This window comes from Grampus griseus (assembly GCF_964374135.1).
Source record: "Grampus griseus genome assembly, chromosome: 5".
NCBI classification, from domain to species: Eukaryota; Metazoa; Chordata; class Mammalia; order Artiodactyla; family Delphinidae; genus Grampus; species Grampus griseus.
In genome coordinates this window covers 73,181,035-73,200,816 of record NC_138998.1, presented here as the reverse complement: position 1 = coordinate 73,200,816, position 19,782 = coordinate 73,181,035, and the positions used below count along the sequence as shown (strand labels likewise).

The window sequence follows — 19,782 nt, the reverse complement described above, 5'->3', positions numbered from 1 at the left end:
TGGTGCACAGGCTTAGTTGCTCATGCGGGATCTTCCCAGACCAGGGTTTGAACCTGTGTCCCCTGAATTGGCAGGAGGATTCTTAACCCCTGCACCACCAGGGAAGTTCCCAGGCAATATACCTCTGTGCTACTTTATCAAGTTAATGCCTTCTAACCAACTAACATTAGATATTTCAGTAACAGTAGAATTACAATTTAGGTCACTGAGATAAAATATGTACTGCCTAGAGACTTCCCTCGTGGTCCAGTGGTAAAGAATCTGCCTTCCAATGAAGGGGACGTGGGTTCTATCCCTGGTTGGGAAACTAAGATCCCATGTGCCGTGGGGCAACTAAGCCCACGCGCCACAACTACTGAGCCCAAGTGCCTCAACTAGAGAGCCTGCATGCCGCAAACTACAGAGCCCACGCACCACAACTAGAGAAAGAAAAAAAAAAACCCACGCGCCACAACTAGAGAGAAGCCCACGTGCCACAACAATGAGCCCAAGTGCTGCAACTAAGACCCGACGCAGCCAAACATTAAAATAAATGAAATAAATATTTTTAAAAACTACAAAAACAAAATAATGTACTGCCTAGCCATTCACACAAATTTTACAAAAGACAAAACAAAACACCATATGCAGTAATCTCCTTTACTTTCCCCCAAAGTATTATGGACATGAACTAGAAGATCAAAAGTCAATCCCACATAAAACCCTAAAAGAGAATTCCTAGTATATAATTTCCAAATGTAAACCCTGAATTTACATTCAACCCCTCTAGTTCCTTACTCAAACATGAGTAATTTGAGGAATTAGGCATTAACCATACAATAATTCTTAAACCTTTCAATACTTCAGCTTAAACTGAATGAACCACATTGTAAAAACCTGGAGCAGGCGTAGGAGGATCATAAAATGTTTTCCATCTCTCCTTGACCTGCTAGACTAGAGGGCAGCACACTACAGGTCCGCAGCTTGTTTTTGTAGTCTTACTGGAACACAGTCATACTCACTCATATTAGCACTGTCTATGGCTGCTTTCATAGCAGGGTTGAATAGCTTCAACAGGGACCATATGACCCAAACAGCTGAAAATATTTACTATCTGGCCTTCAGAAAAAGTTTGCCGACCCCTGTACTAGACTCCAATTTCAGGACAAAGTTCATAGTCTTTACTATGCTTGAAACTTTCCAGGGCTGTCCACAGACCTCTAAACTAATTTCTCTGGGATGTTATTTCCCAATTATTTTTTGAGAGCCCTACAGAGTGTCAAAGGTTGGTTGGTTGTTTAAAGTGGTTCCATTGTCAAGTAAGTTTGGGAAATACTGAGATTAAAATGTTTAACAGGTTTTTTTTCTGCAGGACTTTTTTGAACTTTAACACTATATACGAATCAGGACTATTGAGAGAGAGTTGGTTTGCAGTAGGGAACATGTTACAGGAATGGCATTCCAAAGAATATAAAATGGAAAATGTCACTCTAGAGTACTAACTTTTGCAGATCCTCGTACTTTTTTTTTTTTTTTTTTTTGCGGTATGCGGGCCTCTCACTGTTGTGGCCTCTCCCATTGCAGAGCACAGGCTCCGGACGCACAGGCTCAGCGGCCATGGCTCACAGGCCCAGCCACTCCGTGGCATGTGGGATCTTCCCGGACCGGGGCACGAACCCGCGTCCCCTGCATCGGCAGGCGGACTCTCAACCACTGCGCCACCAGGGAAGCCCCGTACCTTTTTTTTTTGGCCGCGCTGCATGGCATGCAGGATCTTAGTTCCCCAAACAGGGAGCGAACCCCGCCCCCTGCAGTGGAAATGAGGAGTCTTAACCACTGGACCGCCAGGGAAATCCCTAGATCCTCATACTTTTAAAGATCAAACGTTCTCCTGACAGCTGAGCATTTTATCATCTACCTACGATATTAAGTATAGAAGAGAGGGAAAGAACTTGTTAAATAACCACATAAGAATAAAAACTAGAACAACTTAAATACAAAATGCATACACAAAATAAATGTTCAAAGAAAGTTTCTGAATCGCCGGTATTTAAGTGGTTTTTTTTTCTTTAAATTTTATCACTCCTGGCAGCTGATACAAAAGGAACTTTTACCATGATAATTAGAGTTCTGGAAAATACTTTGGTCCATAGAACATGACAAAAAGAGGCAAGAGTTCTCATACTCCAGAAAGGTGAGCAACCACACAAGGAACTACTCTATTGGTGAATGAGGCAACAAAGAGCCACTCAGCAGTTGTTACTGGACCAGCAATGTTTCTGGCATGAACTACTCATGGAAACAAATTGTTCTAGCCAACCGAGACATGAGATGATTAGTATCTAGATCATCAGGCAGTGAGAGAAAAGATGAAGTGAGGAAAAATTATAAACTATAGACCAAAAAATATCATTTCTAGAGAAAAGTAAAGACAAAAATGGCAGGTAAATAAATCATGAATTATTAAAACCTGAAACCAGATTAATTCAGTGGTCATTGGTAAGCAAGAATCATGGTGCCAGGTAAAGGGGGCTATACACAATGATTTAGTCTACACTGCCACTCAATTTCAATTCTGTTGACAAGCCTTTCTTTTTGAAAAGTGATCATCTGACAACTGACAGGGGAGGACTGACACCTAGCAAATAATATGACAACAGAAGAAATTTGACAGACTCATCTTATCATCCTCCCCAGTTCTGAATCATTTGCAACTATGGTAAGAATGTCTTCCCTATCCTCACTGAAGCAGTAGGGGATTAAATGTTAAAAAGGACACAAAGTCTTATGACAGTCTATTAGATAATCTTATTTGAAAAATCTGGACACATAGCTTTTCTTTTGAATTATCTCCTAAGGAGGCAATGATTATGAGATTTAGGACTCCTGATACTACTGCCAAATTCTTTCCCAAAGGAACTGTATGTAATACTTTACACAATGCCACTGTCACCAAGTATTTCACAAACACTAGATATTACCATCTTTATATATGACTACAAATTAAATGTTAAATGGTGCCTCAATAATTTCAATTTACATTTTTTGAGTATTAGCAAAGTTAAACACTCCTCCCTCCCTTTTAAATTTGATTTCCCCTAGAGAGGCAGCAAATATGGTTGTAGGAAGTAAGGGATTTGGAGTAAGACAAATGTGAATTCAAATTCCAGCCCCTGGGACTTCCCTGGTGGTTCCGTGGTTAAGAATATGCCTTCCAATGCAGGGGACGTGGGTTCAATCCCAGGTCAGGGAACTAAGATCCCACATGCCAAGGGACCACACATAGAAAGAAGCCCATGAGCCACAACAAAGAGCCGGCATGCCACAACAAAAGATTCCACGTGCCGCAACGAAGACCAGTGCTGCAACTAAGACCCAGTGCAGCCAAAATAAATAAATAAATATTAAAAAAAAAAAAAGATCCAGCTCCTTCTTACTTTAGGGTTTGACTTTTGAGAATTTATTAAACTACTCTTAGCCTTAGTATTATATCATTCTCTTGGAAATGTGGAAATGAACCTCATCATATGACTGAGGATTAAAGAAGATGACATTTGTAAGGTACCTGGCAATAAGCAAGGTGGCTCAATGAAAATCAATTCTCTTCTCCCTCAATCTACCTAAATTCACGTCCTCTGTCAATATACCATTTGTAGGTGGTTAAGAGCATGGGTTCTGGAGTCAGACAAAGGTTTGAATTCTGGCTTCATCATATCTATTTATAGTATAATATGAGGCAAGTTACTTAATTCATTTGCCTCTGCTTCCTAATCTATAAAATGGGGACAGTTACAGCACCTACCTTCAAAGGGCTACTATCGGAATTAGTTAAGAATAACACAATATGTTTGGCTGATATACAACAGTAAATAAATATTAGATTAGCATTATTTTCCTTTTGTCTTCGTTTACGAAACATAGATTATCTCATCTGAGTCTCACAACTCTATGAATAACACACTCATTCATATAACAAATATTTACGTAGTACCTACTATGTGCCAGGCAGATATTCCCATTTTCCAGCAAAGAAAACAAACTCTGAAAGGTTAGTGGATTTGCCTGAAGGACCTGGTAAATGCCAGAGACAAGTTCTAAATCCAGCTCCTCTCAGTCTAAGGCCACCTGCCCTTTCTGGTTGTTCTGTTTTGACGTCTTAAATATTAACTCTTTAACCTGTTAGTCATTTATTTTTTGCCTTTTCTACTTTCAAAAGAATTCTCCTTGTCAGAAAAGATAGCCAAATAATTCTATTTTCTCTTCGTCTGTTAACAATTCATCATCTGTATCAAACAGTGTCTAAGCCTTCTTCTCCTGACACTCTGAATGCTACAAAAAAGCCCTCACTGTGGTGATTTCTGTGTTGCTCGCAGGCTTCTGTCAGTGTTGGGCTATAACCTTCCATTTTTAACTGTTATGTCACTGTCTATGACTAAACAGCCTTTCTCCTAATTTTAGAACAATCAAGATTTTAGCTATTCTGTATTTTCCATTGGCATTTATCTCATTTATACAGTCAGAATTTCAATTTCACTCACAGAACAAGTGCTGCCTTTCCTTTGAAGAGCTCAAGCTGTCTTTTATGTCAATTAAGTTTCTGAAGCCTGTTTTCATAAAGTTTAGGGTAAATATATCAATACCCAGAATTCTCTTACTTGTGTATTGTAAGCTCTCTGATGACAAGGTCATTTTCTTTAAAGGTCATATTTCTTGTCAAATATACATTACTAACCAGTTCTCCCTGGCTGGTTATAATTAAATTCAAGAAGTAATTTATGTTACTGCTTTTTAAGATTTTTTAAACATAAAACTGTCAGCACGTACATCCATTTATTCATCCATTCAGTGAATATGTAGTGGGTGCCTACTCTGAGTCAGGCATTATTCCAGGGATTTGACAGTGAGAAAACAAACTCCTGCTCTTGGGAGCTCACATACACTAGTAGAGGAGATAATTAACAAATGAGTACAGAATACAATGTCACTGTTGCTATAAAGACAACAGTGATGACAGAAAATGACAGGCCTCTGAGCCTGCGCGTCCGGAGCCTGTGCTCCGCAACGGGAGAGGCCACAACAGTGAGAGGCCCGTGTACCACAAAAAAGAAAAAAACAAAAAACAAAAACCTTGAAAGAATAGGATATTATATGTAGATCTAAAATCCCACACTTAATTATATTCCAACAGTGAAATGGTAGGCCCTTCGATAAGATGTCAAAACAACCATATACAGACTACAGAGAAAACTATAGGCTAAAATTCTTCAAGTTATTTACACCAGAAAACATTTCACGTTTTTTTAAAAAATGCAATTTAGGTGATGAACACACCAAATTTGAATATAAAAATCAGTTATTCATCATAAATATCTTCCATTACTTAAAAACATAACGATTAAATGAGAAGCACTTCCTTTTTTTTTTTTTTTTTTTTTTGTGGTACGTGGGCCTCTCACCACTGTGGCATCTCCCGCCGCGGAGCACAGGCTCCGGACGCGCAGGCCCAGCGGCCATGGCTCACGGGTCCAGCCGCTCCGCGGCATGTGGGATCTTCCCAGACTGGGGCACGAACCCGTGTCCCCTGCATCGGCAGGCAGACTCTCAACCACTGTGCCACCAGGGAAGCCCAAGCACTTCCTTTTTAATGTCTGTCAAAAAGTTCTTGGGGACCACTTACAGCTCTGACTCGAAGAAGATGTGAGATGACAGACTGTAGTTCATCACTGTAGTGTTTTAGTTCTGTAAATCTCCTGAAACAGGAAACAAAACATCATTTTTCTCATGAAAAGTCAAAAACTGAAAGACAAAATAGCAGTTCCTGAGAATAATAAAACTGATTCTATTTAACTATTTGCTAGTCTTAAACATTTACACACCGATGCAAACTCAGAAAGTTCTAAAACAAAATAACCATATTTTCTCTAGATATTTTTAAAGCCAAGAAAAGACTTTATAATTTACACTGTGGAACTGAGATAGAGATAATATTTGTTAGTTTGAAAACAAAAAAACAGGAAAAAATTTATGGTGCTAAGAAAATCTTATGGTGCAACCATAAACTCATTGCCTCTAACAATCTTCATGCTGCTCAGTAATCTTTGTTTCTATAATCTGATGTCTGCCGTTCTCCATAAGACCTGAAACTTCTATTACCACCGTTCTTCCAGCAATGTAACACCTGACCTCACCCTCCTCAAAAATTTGTTTCCCTGACATCAGTGTTAATTTCTCATGATTTTCCTTTTACTCTCTGGTCATTCCTAAAGTCTCCTTTGCAGGACTCACTCCCTTCACTCATCTCTTATACCGCCAACTTTAGTGTGCAAAGGACTCCTGAAGTGTTTGCTAAGAGCACTACTGAGGGCCTCTCAGTAAAAGAGGGCATGAGTAACCACCACAACTGTACACAGGAATAAATTCAGGAATCTGAATTTATAACAAACGCATTCACAGGATTCAGATGCTGGCAATCCTCAGATTACACTTTGGAAAACGCCCTTCAAGCACTGGCTTCTTTAGGATTCAGCCCTAGGTCCTCAACCATTTTACAACCAATCTTGCAATCTACACACTCTGTGTGACTTATTCACAAAGCTTCACAATTATGATCTACATGCTGCTGAACTCCAAATATATAACTCCAGCCCAAATCTCTCCTAAAAGCCATATCTGTGAAGCCAACTAACTAGCAGACATTTGTACCTGTTTACATATCCAAAGCTCAACTTATCTTCCCCTATCCCATCAAATCTCTCTCCTCTATTCCCTAGCAGTTTAAACAATGAAACCTAGGTGCCACCTGTATTTCCTTCTCCTCTCTTTCATCCCATACATTCTACCACTCACTCAGTCTACCTCCTAAATATTAGCCAAGTATTGCCACAAAAAGTAGAGACTCAAGGTCCTCCTCCTCACTGCTTTTAACAGTCTAGTTTGAACAAAAATAAACATGCATGAAGAGGTATCTTTGAAACCTCTGAAACAATCTTTCTGGTTTTCTACATTTTAAGAAAGAATGGAATTACAGTATTTTAGTGATATAAACTATTTCAGTAATGGTATGAATAATAATTAGTCTATTGGGCCAGACAGACCTAGAACAGGGATTCTGTATATTAAAAATCTGTTACAACAATGACTGATATAGATAATTCTCTTATCTAAAACTTAAGGCAAACAAATTCTATTACCAATTATACATTAATTATATACTTGAACAAGAACTTAGGAGCAAAAAATTACCTTGTTTATGTTATTGGTCATATCACATTTAAAATTCTATATATAATGTAGAATATTAAACAAAATTTAGCAATCTAGAAAAGCTGGTAGGTCAGAAAAGGGAAGACATTCAGTTGACAGAATATTTTTCATTAAATTAAAAAACATTCAACTGACAAAACAATAATATTAAATATTAATTTAAAAACTGTCTCATCTACATGCTCCTCTAATGAATGTACATTCACCAATGTCATAAACTTTGCTGCTTAGGTTTTCCAAAGCTTTTTTTGGAGGGTGACATAATTTAGTTCTTAACCTAGAGAACATCTCATATACCAAGGATGTCATTATAGCCCTTATAAAAACTGCAGTGGAACCTTAAATGCATATTACAAAGCAAAAGCCTTTCTGAGAATGCTCCGTATTGTATGATACAACATTCTGGAAAAGGCAAAACTATGGGAACAGTAAAAAGATCAGTGGTTGCCAGGGCAATGGGGAGGGAAGGATAAATAGGCAGAGCAAAGAGGATTTTTAGGGCAGTGAAAATACTTTTTATGATACTGTAATGACACATACATGTCATTATACATTAGTCAAAACCCATAGAACATATAACACCAAGAGTAAACCCTAATGTAAACTATGGACTTCGAGAGGGTAACAATGAGTCAATGTAGGTTCGTCAATCATAACAAATGTACCACTTTGGTAAGGGATAATGGGGGCGGCTCTGTATCTCTAGGGGCAGCTGTGTAAGTGTAGGGGCAGAGGGTACCTGGGAGCTCTGTACTTTCCACTTAATTTTGCTAGGAACCTAAAACTACTCTAAGAAATAAAGTCTATTAAAAAAATAAAATAAAAACCTCAATGGTTACCATCACTATTTCTTAATTACCAAACTTTAAAATATTTATTTATATTTTATATTCAAAATGTATAATAAAAACCAGAGGCACAATGTTAATGTGTTATGGTTTATAAAGTCCAGCACAATAGGCTATCAGACTATGCAAACTTGGCCTTTGTCTGCTAAGAATTTACACTATGTAGAAGTTAACGCTGAAGGCCTGACTAGAGAAATTCTAACAGACCTCATAAACTTGGTCACCAAATATGGAAAAGCCTCATCTACCTAAGCACATTTCTACCTGGAAAGTATAGCTGAAGCAAGCTTCAGGTAAAGGTCCATATAATGAAGAGCCTGAATTATCCACCAAATTCAGAGAATGAACAAAACCAAATCTTAAATACCTAGATCCCACCCTAAGGAAAGTTATTTCTGAATACACCAGTTTTCTTTAATACAGAAATGCTCTCACAAACACCAAAGTGACACTGATGAAGTCAGGTAACTGTCATATAAATACATCTCCACGAAATTATTATACTAGTATGCAACTATCAAGTTTTTTTGCTATTCAAAGTAGATAGTTTATTATTAAAATAAATAATATATTATCTTGAGTTTTGTACATATCTGACAAGCAAAGTCTAATAAGAAAAACTATTTTATATGAAATTAAAATTATTTTTCTCATTTTTCTGATACCTTAAGCAACACTCAATAAATCCTTCTAGGAAAAAGCAGTGGTTTAATTTTCTAAAACTTCAGTTACTTACAACCTTAATCCCAATTAAATTACCAAATTTCAAAATCAGTTTTAGACTGTAAAAGGATTTCACTAACGTGAATTACTATTTAAAATATTTAGCAAATAAAGTGCATACATTCAGAAATGAAAAATTAAATAGATTGATAGGCACCATTCAAAACAACATTGTAACTGTTATTAAAACAAAACCTTACTTGTCTGGGTTTTTCACTCTGAATGTTGCATTAAGCGCTTTTAACCTGGAGTCTGCCTGGAAAAAATAATTTATTCACTTAATACAATTACATTTCAGGGTTTAAATCCAAACAGTTTTATTTTCCCTTTAGAATTAAGATGCTCAAGTACAGTTTTCTTCGTATCATTTGTGTCAAACACATTAAACATAACCCAAAAAACAGCTTAGTAGTTATTTTTTAAAACACTACAAAAATATTTATAAATTAAACTGAACACATGGCATTCAGTAATACCAAAGTAAAACAACTGTAAACACCAATACACTAGCAACCATATACCTCTGCATTATTATAACAAAATAGGTCTCATGTGAAAAAAGTAGTTTACTTTTTCTCTAAATCAAGAAAAACAATGATCTATATATATAAACTAAATAAAACTACTGCTTTGAAGCCTGTGCATTACTGAGAGTCGTTCTCAGATGGAATGTAAACCAAATGTACATTGGTTTTTCTCATTTTCATAATCAGTATTTTAGAAAATAAAGAAATATGGAAATGCCTGTACTAAATTAAAACTAGCTAGATGAGGACTTCCCTGGTGGTACAGGTTTGATCCCTGGTCAGGGAACTAAGATCCCACATACTTGAGGTGCGGCCAAAAAAAACCAAGCTAGATGACATCAAATTAATTCCTTTCTAGCTGGCAGGAAATGTTACAACTTTTTAACTACCTTTACTTATTTCTAGATATTTCAACACAACTATTTAACTACCTTTACTTATTTCTACCCTAACTTATTTCAAAGGAGAGACAGAAGGATCAACATGAAATAATAATTTCATTGTATAAATTTATACTTAATATAGCCAAATCCTCTCCTCTTATCATATGTTCTCATTAAAATAAAAAAATTATAAATAAATAAATAAATATATATATATTTTTTCTGACCAAGGCACAAAAATGATACGGTTCATAAAAGGTAGCTCAATCAGTAATCAATTTCATGATGTGGTTTGGTTTTGAAAATCCCAATCAGCTTGAATATTTTATATTATTCCAACTTATAAGCCCTAATTACAAATACTCCCAAAATAATAAACAAACAAAAGCAAAACTACTAGGGCTCCCCAGATTACATGGCTGAAGAAATAAAAACAAATGCAACAAATACACCACTCCATAAACCCAGCCTCCTAAGCCTTCAGACCAAAGGCAATTCAAACGGCTATCAAGAATATCTAAAGCTTAATTTGTCATTGAATTCAGGGGATTCTCTTATTTCTAAAATGGGTATTTTATCAATTCTTGACCTTTCTTACACCTCAAGGGCAAAGGAGCTAATGCATGTGAAAGTCCTTACAATTAAAGCAACTATGAATTTAAGGCATATAATATTACTCCCTTATGTTCTTTAAGTGAATTCAAATCACTAAACATCAACGTGTTAATGACTTTATAGTTCCATGCAAATGAGATTCTTTAAATAAGGATGAAATTACATAAAAACCATCAGTAAAAAAGAAAATTTTCATGTGTATCTTTTTCTGAATCTCATACTTAATACTACCAATTAATTTATTTTTTACTTTTAATATTACCATCTTACCACTATAGAAGGCATATAAAATGTAAACCATCACCATCCTAACCTTTGCTTACCAAGCATTCTGTCAGGTCAGTCCATCATAACACCCCACTCAACCTGCTCATCATTTCACAAGATTCCATAATAAGAGAAATTGCTTAAAATGTCATCAAATCAGAAACTTCTCCCCAAAGCTAGATCTCTAAACACCTACCTAGGCTGTTCCAAATCTGACGGTTACCATTCATCCATCTTATCAGGTTCCTCACTAAATATCTAAAGAAGCCCTTATATAATTGTTTCATACCACCCTACTTTATCTCCTTTAATACAGCACTATCTGAAATCCGCTGAGTTGTTTTCTTGTTTCCTAGCTGTCCACTAGAATATAAGAGCCACAAGAAAAGCACAATGTGAATGGGGCTCCTAGAGTTGCACAATGGCTGCCACGGCAATACTTTAATCTTCTTTGTTCATTCCTGTAACCCCAATGCCTCCCAATGCCTGGCACAAGAAAAACATGCGATAAGTATTGGCTGAATGAAAAAAATAACCCCGACTATTCTACAGCCCCAACTTAACTTCCTTTCCCATGTTCTTTAATCCCCACCTCTCCTTCCCTTTCCAATTACTATTACATACTTTACTTTCCTTGTCCTAGACCTTGTCTTTCCTTTATTTCATTTTCAGGTTCTTCCCCCAAACCTTGCCTAGTAAACCATTACCAGCTTGCCCTCTCTCTAACATTCTTCCTTTACCCGCTAGGTTGACTCCACTGCAGGCTCCTCACTATTCAGGTCTCAGCTCAAATGTTCTCTCTTCAACCATGTGATGCAGTTTGCCCAGGACAGTCCTGGCTTACACCTGTTGTCCCTAATCTAATTATTAGCAGACCCCCTTTTTATTCTCAAAAGTGTCCCCATTTGAACAATAAATTTTATTGTCACCTATCTCAAAATAACCCCTAGAAAAAAATCCCTGCTGTCATAATCTCTCACAGTAATGTTTCACTTTATATCACCTATAACTTTCAAAGTATCTTAAATAAATGTTAACTTAAAGTCTCCAACTACTTACAATACAAACTCCATAAGAACATGGGGATAATGAATGTTTCCAGCGTATTCGCTGTTGTATCCACAGCACCTAGAAGGGTACCTGACAGTCTGTAGGCACCCAGCATTTGGAATCTCCAGGATTAGCAGAGATCCTAAAGGCCCAGATCTCTCTGGCAGTCCCTGCTCCAAGCAACAGACAGGGTTCTGGATTCTTCTGAGTCAGCCTAAAATCATTTAAGGTTTGGGCATACGGATGACACTTACTTTCATGTAAGTAACTTACTGAGAGAATTGAGTTAAAATGATATTACTTTAAACTAAAGTATTGGGTGGAGGACTTCCCTGGTGGCACAGTGATTAAGAATCCGCCTGCCAATGCAGGAGACATGGGTTCGAGCCCTGGTCTGGGAAGATCCCACATGCCACAGAGCAACTAAGCCTGTGTGCCACAACTACTGAGCCTGTGCTCTAGAGCCCGACGAGCGACAACTACTGAGCCCGCGAGCCACAACTACTGAAGCCTGCATGCCTAGAGCCCATTCTGTGCAACAAAGAGAAGCCACCACAATGAGAAGCCCTCACACTGCAACGAAGAGTAGCCCCTGCTTGCCGCAATTAGAGAAAGCCTGCGCACAGCAACAAAGACCCAACACAGCCAAAAATAAAATTAATTAATTTTTTTAAAAAGAGGGAACTGAAAACAGACAAATACCATATGATTTTTTAAAATAAATAAATAAATAATAAACTACTGGGTGGGCCAAAAGTTTTCTTCGGTCTTTTCCGTAAGATGGCTCTAGTAGCACTTAGCTGTCTTTAACTTCATTCGAAACAATTTTGTTAGACTGTATGCGACGGCTGTCATATCAGCAAGCATTTAAAAAAAGACTTAACAAAATTGGTGAATTTTTGTGTAGCAATTTTAATACTGAAGATGGAAGAAAAAAAGCATTTTCGGTATATTATGCTTTATTATTTCAAGAAAGGTAAAAACGCAACTGAAACGCACAGAAAGTTTTGTGCAGTGTATGGAGAAGGTGCTGTGACTAATCGAACATGTCAAAAGTGGTTTGTGAAGTTGTGTGCTGGAGATTTCTTGCTGGACAGTGCTCCACGGTCGGGCAGACCAGTTCAAGTAGACAGCAATCAAATTGAAACGATAATTGACAACAATCAACATCATACCACCATGAAGTCACTTTCTCGAGTTCCTCATCTAAAAAACTGGAATAATATTAAACTAACCTCAAAGGTACTGAGGCAACTGTCAGCAAAAAAACATGACCGTGTATTAGAGTACAGTGCTTAAGCACATAGTAAACATTTAATGTTAATGATATTCAGATAAGATACTGCTTTAGGTTCTAACTTTTTTTTCTTTTTTTTTTTTTACCAATTTTGATAATCTTCTAAAATTATCTTCCCTAAAAATATTCTTATCTGTCATCTTACAGCAATGGTTCTTAAGTTTTAGGCTCGTGGGAATCATATGTCTGGAATGAACTCTAGGATTCAGTATTTTGAACAAACAATCCCAGCAAATTGAGACTCATGAAGCCAACTGACCACATTTTAAGAAACACTGAATTAAAAAAAATTTTTTTTAATCAAAAAACTAGTTCCACGCTAAAAAAAAGAAGAAAGAAACGCTGAATTATGAGTACTCAGCCAGCAATTCAACCTTTTCTTGAAGCCTCAAGGTAACCACTATAAACAACTAATACTGAATCCACCTGTGACACAGTGAAGCCCTAGGGGTTACATAGGTGTGTGGGGATTTGGCCCCATGCCAGAGGCCTCCATACTGCAGTGTCTGACTCTCAGATCACTGTTATCCTTTACTAGCAGGCTCAGCTGTCAATTTCACTATCGTAACAGTGTGCCTGTCTCCGGCAGTATTCACTTTTAGACCTCTTAAATTTTCTTCTAATATGCTGTAGCCTAGAAAACAGATAGCCAAGTTTATTTGAATAACTATAATAAAATTAAGTGGGGGGCTTCCCTGGTGGCGCAGTGGTTGAGAGTCCGCCTGCCGATGCAGGGGACATGGGTTCGTGCCCCGGTCTGGGAGGATCCCGCATGCAGTGGAGCAGCTGGGCCCGTGAGCCATGGCCGCTGAGCCTGCGCGTCTGGAGCCTGTGCTCCGCAGTGGGAGAGGCCACAGCAGTGAGAGGCCCGTGTTCGGCAAAAAAAAAAAAAAAAAAATTAAGTGGGTACTATCTGAAAGGACCAAAGTATATCTGTAAGTACTATAGTAAGTTATGTTACATCCATTTGAACATCTCAAAAGTCAGTTCTAAATACCCCCTTTCAACTGTGATTGGGTTAGTTGTAACTGCCAAATACATGACCTCCAGATAAGTGAAGTGTGTGTCTTTCTCTCTCTATCTCTCGGACACCCTCACATACGTTTGTATGTATGCATGCACGTACGGGTGTGTATGTGTAGTCCTAAAAGGTCCCATTTCACTTCCCTGGTGCCGCAGTGGTTAAGACTCCATGCTCCCAACGCAGGGGCCACAAGTTTATTCCCTGGTCAGGGAACTAGATCCCACATGCATGCCACAACTAACAGTTCACATGACACAACTAAGGGGCCGGCGAGCCACAACTGAGGAGCCCGTGAGACACAACTAAGGAGCCCACGGGCCACAACTAAGGAGCCCATGTGCCACAACTAAGACCCAGCACAACCAAATAAATAAATAAATATATTTTTAAAAAACCCTGCTTCTTTAAAAATAAGTCCCAATTCCTTGCATGGGTCTCCGAATTCTCCCCATACATTTTATGTCTGGTTCATTTCATTTAAATTCTGACTTTTCAAATTATTGTGTACAGAGTATTACCTTTCAAAGATTTTATGAAAGTGAAACTAAGATTTCACCCTAAGGCTACCCAAATACAAAACATTGTATCTAAACACTTAAATAGCACCTACACACAAGATTCAAAGCACTCTGTAAAGAGCATAGTCTATATGGATGGAGAAATTTAGAAGTTTTCTCAAGGCCACCCAAGTTATGGCCAAAAACTGAGTTAAGGACAAACAACTGATAACTAGTTACTAAACTAATGACTAAATCAACGACGAAAATTTTTAAAATTTTCTTTTTATATAAAGAGATATCACTAAAAAATATATATTTTAGTTTGCTCTTTTCTTTATTACTGGCTCCTAAGAAATCTTGGACTAGTTCTCAGAAAATTCTATCAAAATATAAATAATTTTTTAAAGTTTAGAGTTATTTCAAACCATCTCTAAACCAAAATTCCAGCATTCTCTCTGAGCACCATAATGAATTATAGCCAAGAAAATACTAATTTTTTCATGTTATCTGCCAACAATATATTTATAAGTTAAAATTGGTTTATGACAGAATTAGATACTTGATTATATTTTTTGTGCAGACAAAAAATTTTCTCGTCTTTTTATGTTAAAATTAAAATACCTATATACCAATGCATAAATCTCTAGGGGGTGTTCTTAAAATTACTGTAAAGACATTTTGTTCTTGTTGCCTAGACCTACTGAATTTTGTTACTGCATTATCATGTGAATTGTTTATCAATTTATATATTGTATCAATTTATATTACTTTTTCTTCTTACCTATTCAGTTTACACAAGAGATGAAAACTTTAAAAAATTTGCAAGCACCAGTGTTAAATTACTTTTGGGAACAAGAGGGAGAGCAGATTGGAGTTAGAGTGGCCATCTTATGACCAACATGCTCTTTAATTTTTAGATAACAGTTCCATTCCCAGACACTAATTCTAATGAACGAATATGAAAAGCTGTCAAAATCTAATTAGGCCTGTATTACTAACAGATGCTAATACAAAATGAATCCTATGCCCACTCAAAACTGGCCATGTCCCAGTAGACAGAAGAAGCATGACTGATGGTTCATCTTCTAGTCTGCTAAGACTGGAAAACCCAAGATCAATTCTTCAGAAGTGTCTTTCCTATTTAATAGAGTGAGCAATTTTGGGGGCACCACCGATAGTGGCAGTGATAAGGACAGAGGGAAGAAAAAAATATACAATGTATAACATGACTAAACTGTGGGAAAAATCTATAGCCTGTATCTAAATTACTGCTTCAAAATCTTCTTTCCCAATAGAATTAAACTCATAAATATGCCCATTATAGTCTCACTATTAACAAAAATTACACCAATCAAAAATACACTGCATTGTTTCTTTAAAAACTTTACCAATGATATTAGATGCAAGGCCAATTTCCAACATTCGCTCATTCAATAAACAGCAAGTACCCATTAAGTGCATGGCACTAGGAACTGTAAAGGAATGTAACAAATTATTTCAGGCAATTATCCTTACCTTCAGCTGAAATCCGGTTTCATTCACAGTCTCCTTCCAGTTACCTTCCTAAAAATTAAAGTTAATTTTAGATATCATAGCAAAATAGCCCGTAAGGAATATTCCAAATTAAATATCTATCGTTCTGTTCTTCTTTCAGGGGAGATGGGAGAGAAAGGTTAAAAAAGAATTCCTTTCACTGCAAAATTAAACATACAATCCAGATTCCAAAAGATTACCAAAGATGGACTCAAGATTTTATAGACCTGGGCTTCAAAAAACTAAAGGCTAATTCTGATACCATTTAAGTGATACCAAAAAGTACCATCTTTAGTATCTTTAAGTATAAAAACATTAGCCAAAAGAATGATGTAGTTTACTTTGGAAATTCAAAACAGAACAAACCACGAAATGCATATAAATTAACAAAGCTGCTCCAAAAGGATCCTTAAGAATAAGCATTCCACAATTTAAAAGATCCCAAGTCAAATGAATTTTTTTAGAAGACTAAATAAAAGAAAAATACCTGTGTTAAAAACAAATAGAAGATTTTGTCTCTACAAAGGATGGGATGTGAAGCAACTCTCAAGAGGAAGTTTTCTAAACCAATTCGACGTCTTTCCACAAAATCCGGGTCCATGTTGTCAGCAGAGAGTTTATGCCAAACAAATTCTGCCTAGATAAACAAAACAACCATGAAGAATAGTCTCAATGCTAAATACTTCTGAACTATACTGCCATTTCACTTCTTACCCTTTTTTCTGGTAAAGGTGGCACAACAATATGCGGATAGTAAACTAAAAGGTAGTTTCTCAACAACTCAAATTCACTATACCGCCTCCATAGTGAGTCTGTTAGGACACTCTGACCATCAATATGTTCAACTGACCTGAAAAAGACAGAATAAGATTTCTAGTGTTTTTTAAAAATACAAATGCATGCACACGACCTCCTTTAAAACTGATAACTCCATTCCTTTAAAACTGATAACTCCCTTTACTGAATGAACCAGACACTGAGTAGAGAATTTTTCATGTATTATTTAATCCCTACAACAAACCTGGTGAAGCAGGGATTACTGTCCCCATTTCACAGATGAGGAAGCAGCTGCACAGTATATGCTCTTCCTACAATCACAAAGATCTGTGGGTAGAGCACTCAGATCCATCTGATTCCCAAGCTTCCACTCCTAACCACTTTCTTCTATTATAGAAAACCTATTTGAACTCAAGAGAAATAGTCATATTAGGAACATTCTAAAAGCCTCAATAGAAAATAATTTGGTTAATGTATAACAGCTGGCTTTCTAATATAGTAAAGTCTGGCTTAGCCAGTGTTTCATTAAAGAAAAAGTATTTTTCACTGCCACAATGAGAACAACTCCTGCCACAATGAGGGAATAATATTCATGCCAAAGACGATGACACCAAAAAAACCCTCGATTCAACGTTATAAATGAATCAGATGCATCCAAGTACCTGAAAAAACCCACAAAAGCAAAATGTCAGTTAACTCTGAAACAGTGGGGAGAAGGGATGTAAAAATCCAATTCTAGTCTTATCTTTAATATAAAGAGCTGCAGGCAACGCCATGTCTCATCCATATAAAAGTTCAAGTTGGGGGAAAGCTGGGTAAAATCATATAAAGAATATTTGAAATTATTTTGACTATTTACAATTTCTGCTAGCATAATCACTGTTAGAAAACATTAGTCTTCTAAACATTATCAGAACCTTCCCATTTTCTAATTGTTTGCTTGAAAATAACTTATAGGCCCTCCAAGAAACATGCATATAACCAAAGTGTGCATCTGTACATTATGGCATAAAGGCACAGAGGCTAAATCAGTCTTAGAATAAAGTAAAGTCTTGAGAAGATATATATACTGTGTCATGCTCAACACAAGCATTTTAATAATAAATAAATAAAATTATTTATTATAATTAAAAAATAATTTTTATATTAAGTTTGCCATAAATTTATTCATTGCATTATATATTAGAAAAGGAAACATAACAGAAAGGAAACAGAAAAGGAAGCATAATATGAAATTCAAAATGTACGAATGGCTCCCATGGCAAAGATATAGGATTATTAAATCATAATTCATTTTAAAGAGTTGACCTAACCATTAGCTATGACTAATACTATTCTAATTCAGATTTTCAACTTCAGCTGAAAAAATATCTTAGGTTAATATCAAGTTTCAAATTATTTAAAATCATGACCAACAGAACCCACATCTTGCTAATAAGCAAATAAATATAGCCTATAAGCAGGACACCTAAAGGCTGTTAGAAGATCTTTTACAAGTTGATTTTGTTTTTTGTTTTGTTTTAAAGGCCACAAAAGGCAGGGTCTAACAACTGGAAACCACCTAAAAGCATAGGGAAGACTTTCTTTGGACCACAAAACTACCCCATTTATCCAATCATTTAACAAATACTTAATAGCACATAATTGGTTTTACATGCAACATTTAATTTAACCCTCACAATAAAGTAGATAGGATCATCAGCCCTGCTTTACAAATTAGAGGAATTAAGTGAAGACATCATATAGCCTCCCAAGACAACAAGGAATTCTTACCTATTACTATGTACAGTATACTTTATTTTAAAAGGGTTCATACTCTATGAACAGGAAAGCATAAAAACCTCTGGAGAAATTAAAATCAATGACTTTAGCTTCATTCATTCTTAGCCTATTAAACTGTAACACTATAGGCAATTGCTAAATGGACTTTCTACTTGTGTCCAAAGAGTAGGTAGATAAGCTATATGTTAAAGTTCAACTTTTAGTCAATATCAAGGCTCAATAATACTCATATTGTCCAAGACTATCTGAATAATACTGAATTACAGCAAGAATCCTACATGATTAAATCAATAAATTCCAGGGTTCTGTGGTTGTTGAAGGGAAGTTAGCCTTAGGGGTACAGTACTTTCAAAATAATCTATCTAAAAGCAGTGTTTCTCAAAGTGGATATGTACATGATGTGGGGTAGGCAAGAATTTAAGAGAGGGAAAACACAAATCATAAAAGAAAAAAGACAGATAAATTTAACTATCTTAAAATGTAAAGACTTTATACTTGATAAAACTATGGTCCATGGTCCATCTGCTTCAAAAACACCTGGAATTTTGCTTAAAATGTGTCAATTCCTGGACCCCACTCAAAACTCTGCAGTTTAACAAAATTTCCAAGTGATTCCTATACATTTTAAAGTTTGAGAACCACTGTTTTAAAATAAATGAAATACAATTGTGAAAGTCAACTCAATAATCCTTTTGTGCACCACACATTTACTGATGATCCACTTAAATATTTATCCAGAGTCTAGCTATATTACTCGTGTATGGTCACTTCTAACTCCAAGTTTCAAATTATAATACTCTATTCATTTCAGTCAAGAGTAAACTATAAATCATTCCAGATTATTCAAATCAAGTCTCTTCCAGCAGTAAAACTAGTCAACAGCTAATTTCATTGTTCAATTGGGTGAAGAAATAGGCACATACTAAAATTGTCTTTTTTTGGCGAGCCACAACTAAGAAGCCCACGAGCCACAACTAAGGAGCCTGCTTCCCGCAACTAAGGAGCCTGTCTGCCGCAACTAAGAGACCCAGGGCAACCAAATAAATAAATAAAATAGAATAAAATAAAAATATCCCTTACAGTTTTAAATTTAAGAATTTACTTAGAAAGCTAGAGCCACGAATTTCTAAAGTATGATTTATTTATTTATTTATTTAGGCTGCACTGGGTCTTAGTTGTGGCATGCAGGCTCTTTAGTTGCGGCATGCAGAATC

At 36.4% G+C, this 19,782-nt stretch overlaps 1 protein-coding gene across 2 annotated transcripts in view; it reads right to left on the bottom strand.

Annotated features, from left to right (window-relative positions):
• SNX4 (sorting nexin 4) overlaps positions 1-19,782 on the bottom strand; it is a gene marked incomplete at its 3' end in the record, with an annotated part of 62,707 nt that overhangs the window by 26,964 nt on the left and 15,961 nt on the right. For both annotated transcript variants that reach the window (XM_082655237.1, XM_082655236.1), the window contains exons 3-7: positions 16,724-16,859; positions 16,497-16,646; positions 15,992-16,039; positions 9,014-9,069; positions 5,657-5,729 (exon numbers count right to left, since the gene is read on the bottom strand). In XM_082655237.1, coding sequence (XP_082511363.1) covers positions 5,657-5,729; positions 9,014-9,069; positions 15,992-16,039; positions 16,497-16,646; positions 16,724-16,859 — 463 coding nt within the window. The remainder of the gene's footprint in view (positions 1-5,656; positions 5,730-9,013; positions 9,070-15,991; positions 16,040-16,496; positions 16,647-16,723; positions 16,860-19,782) is intronic.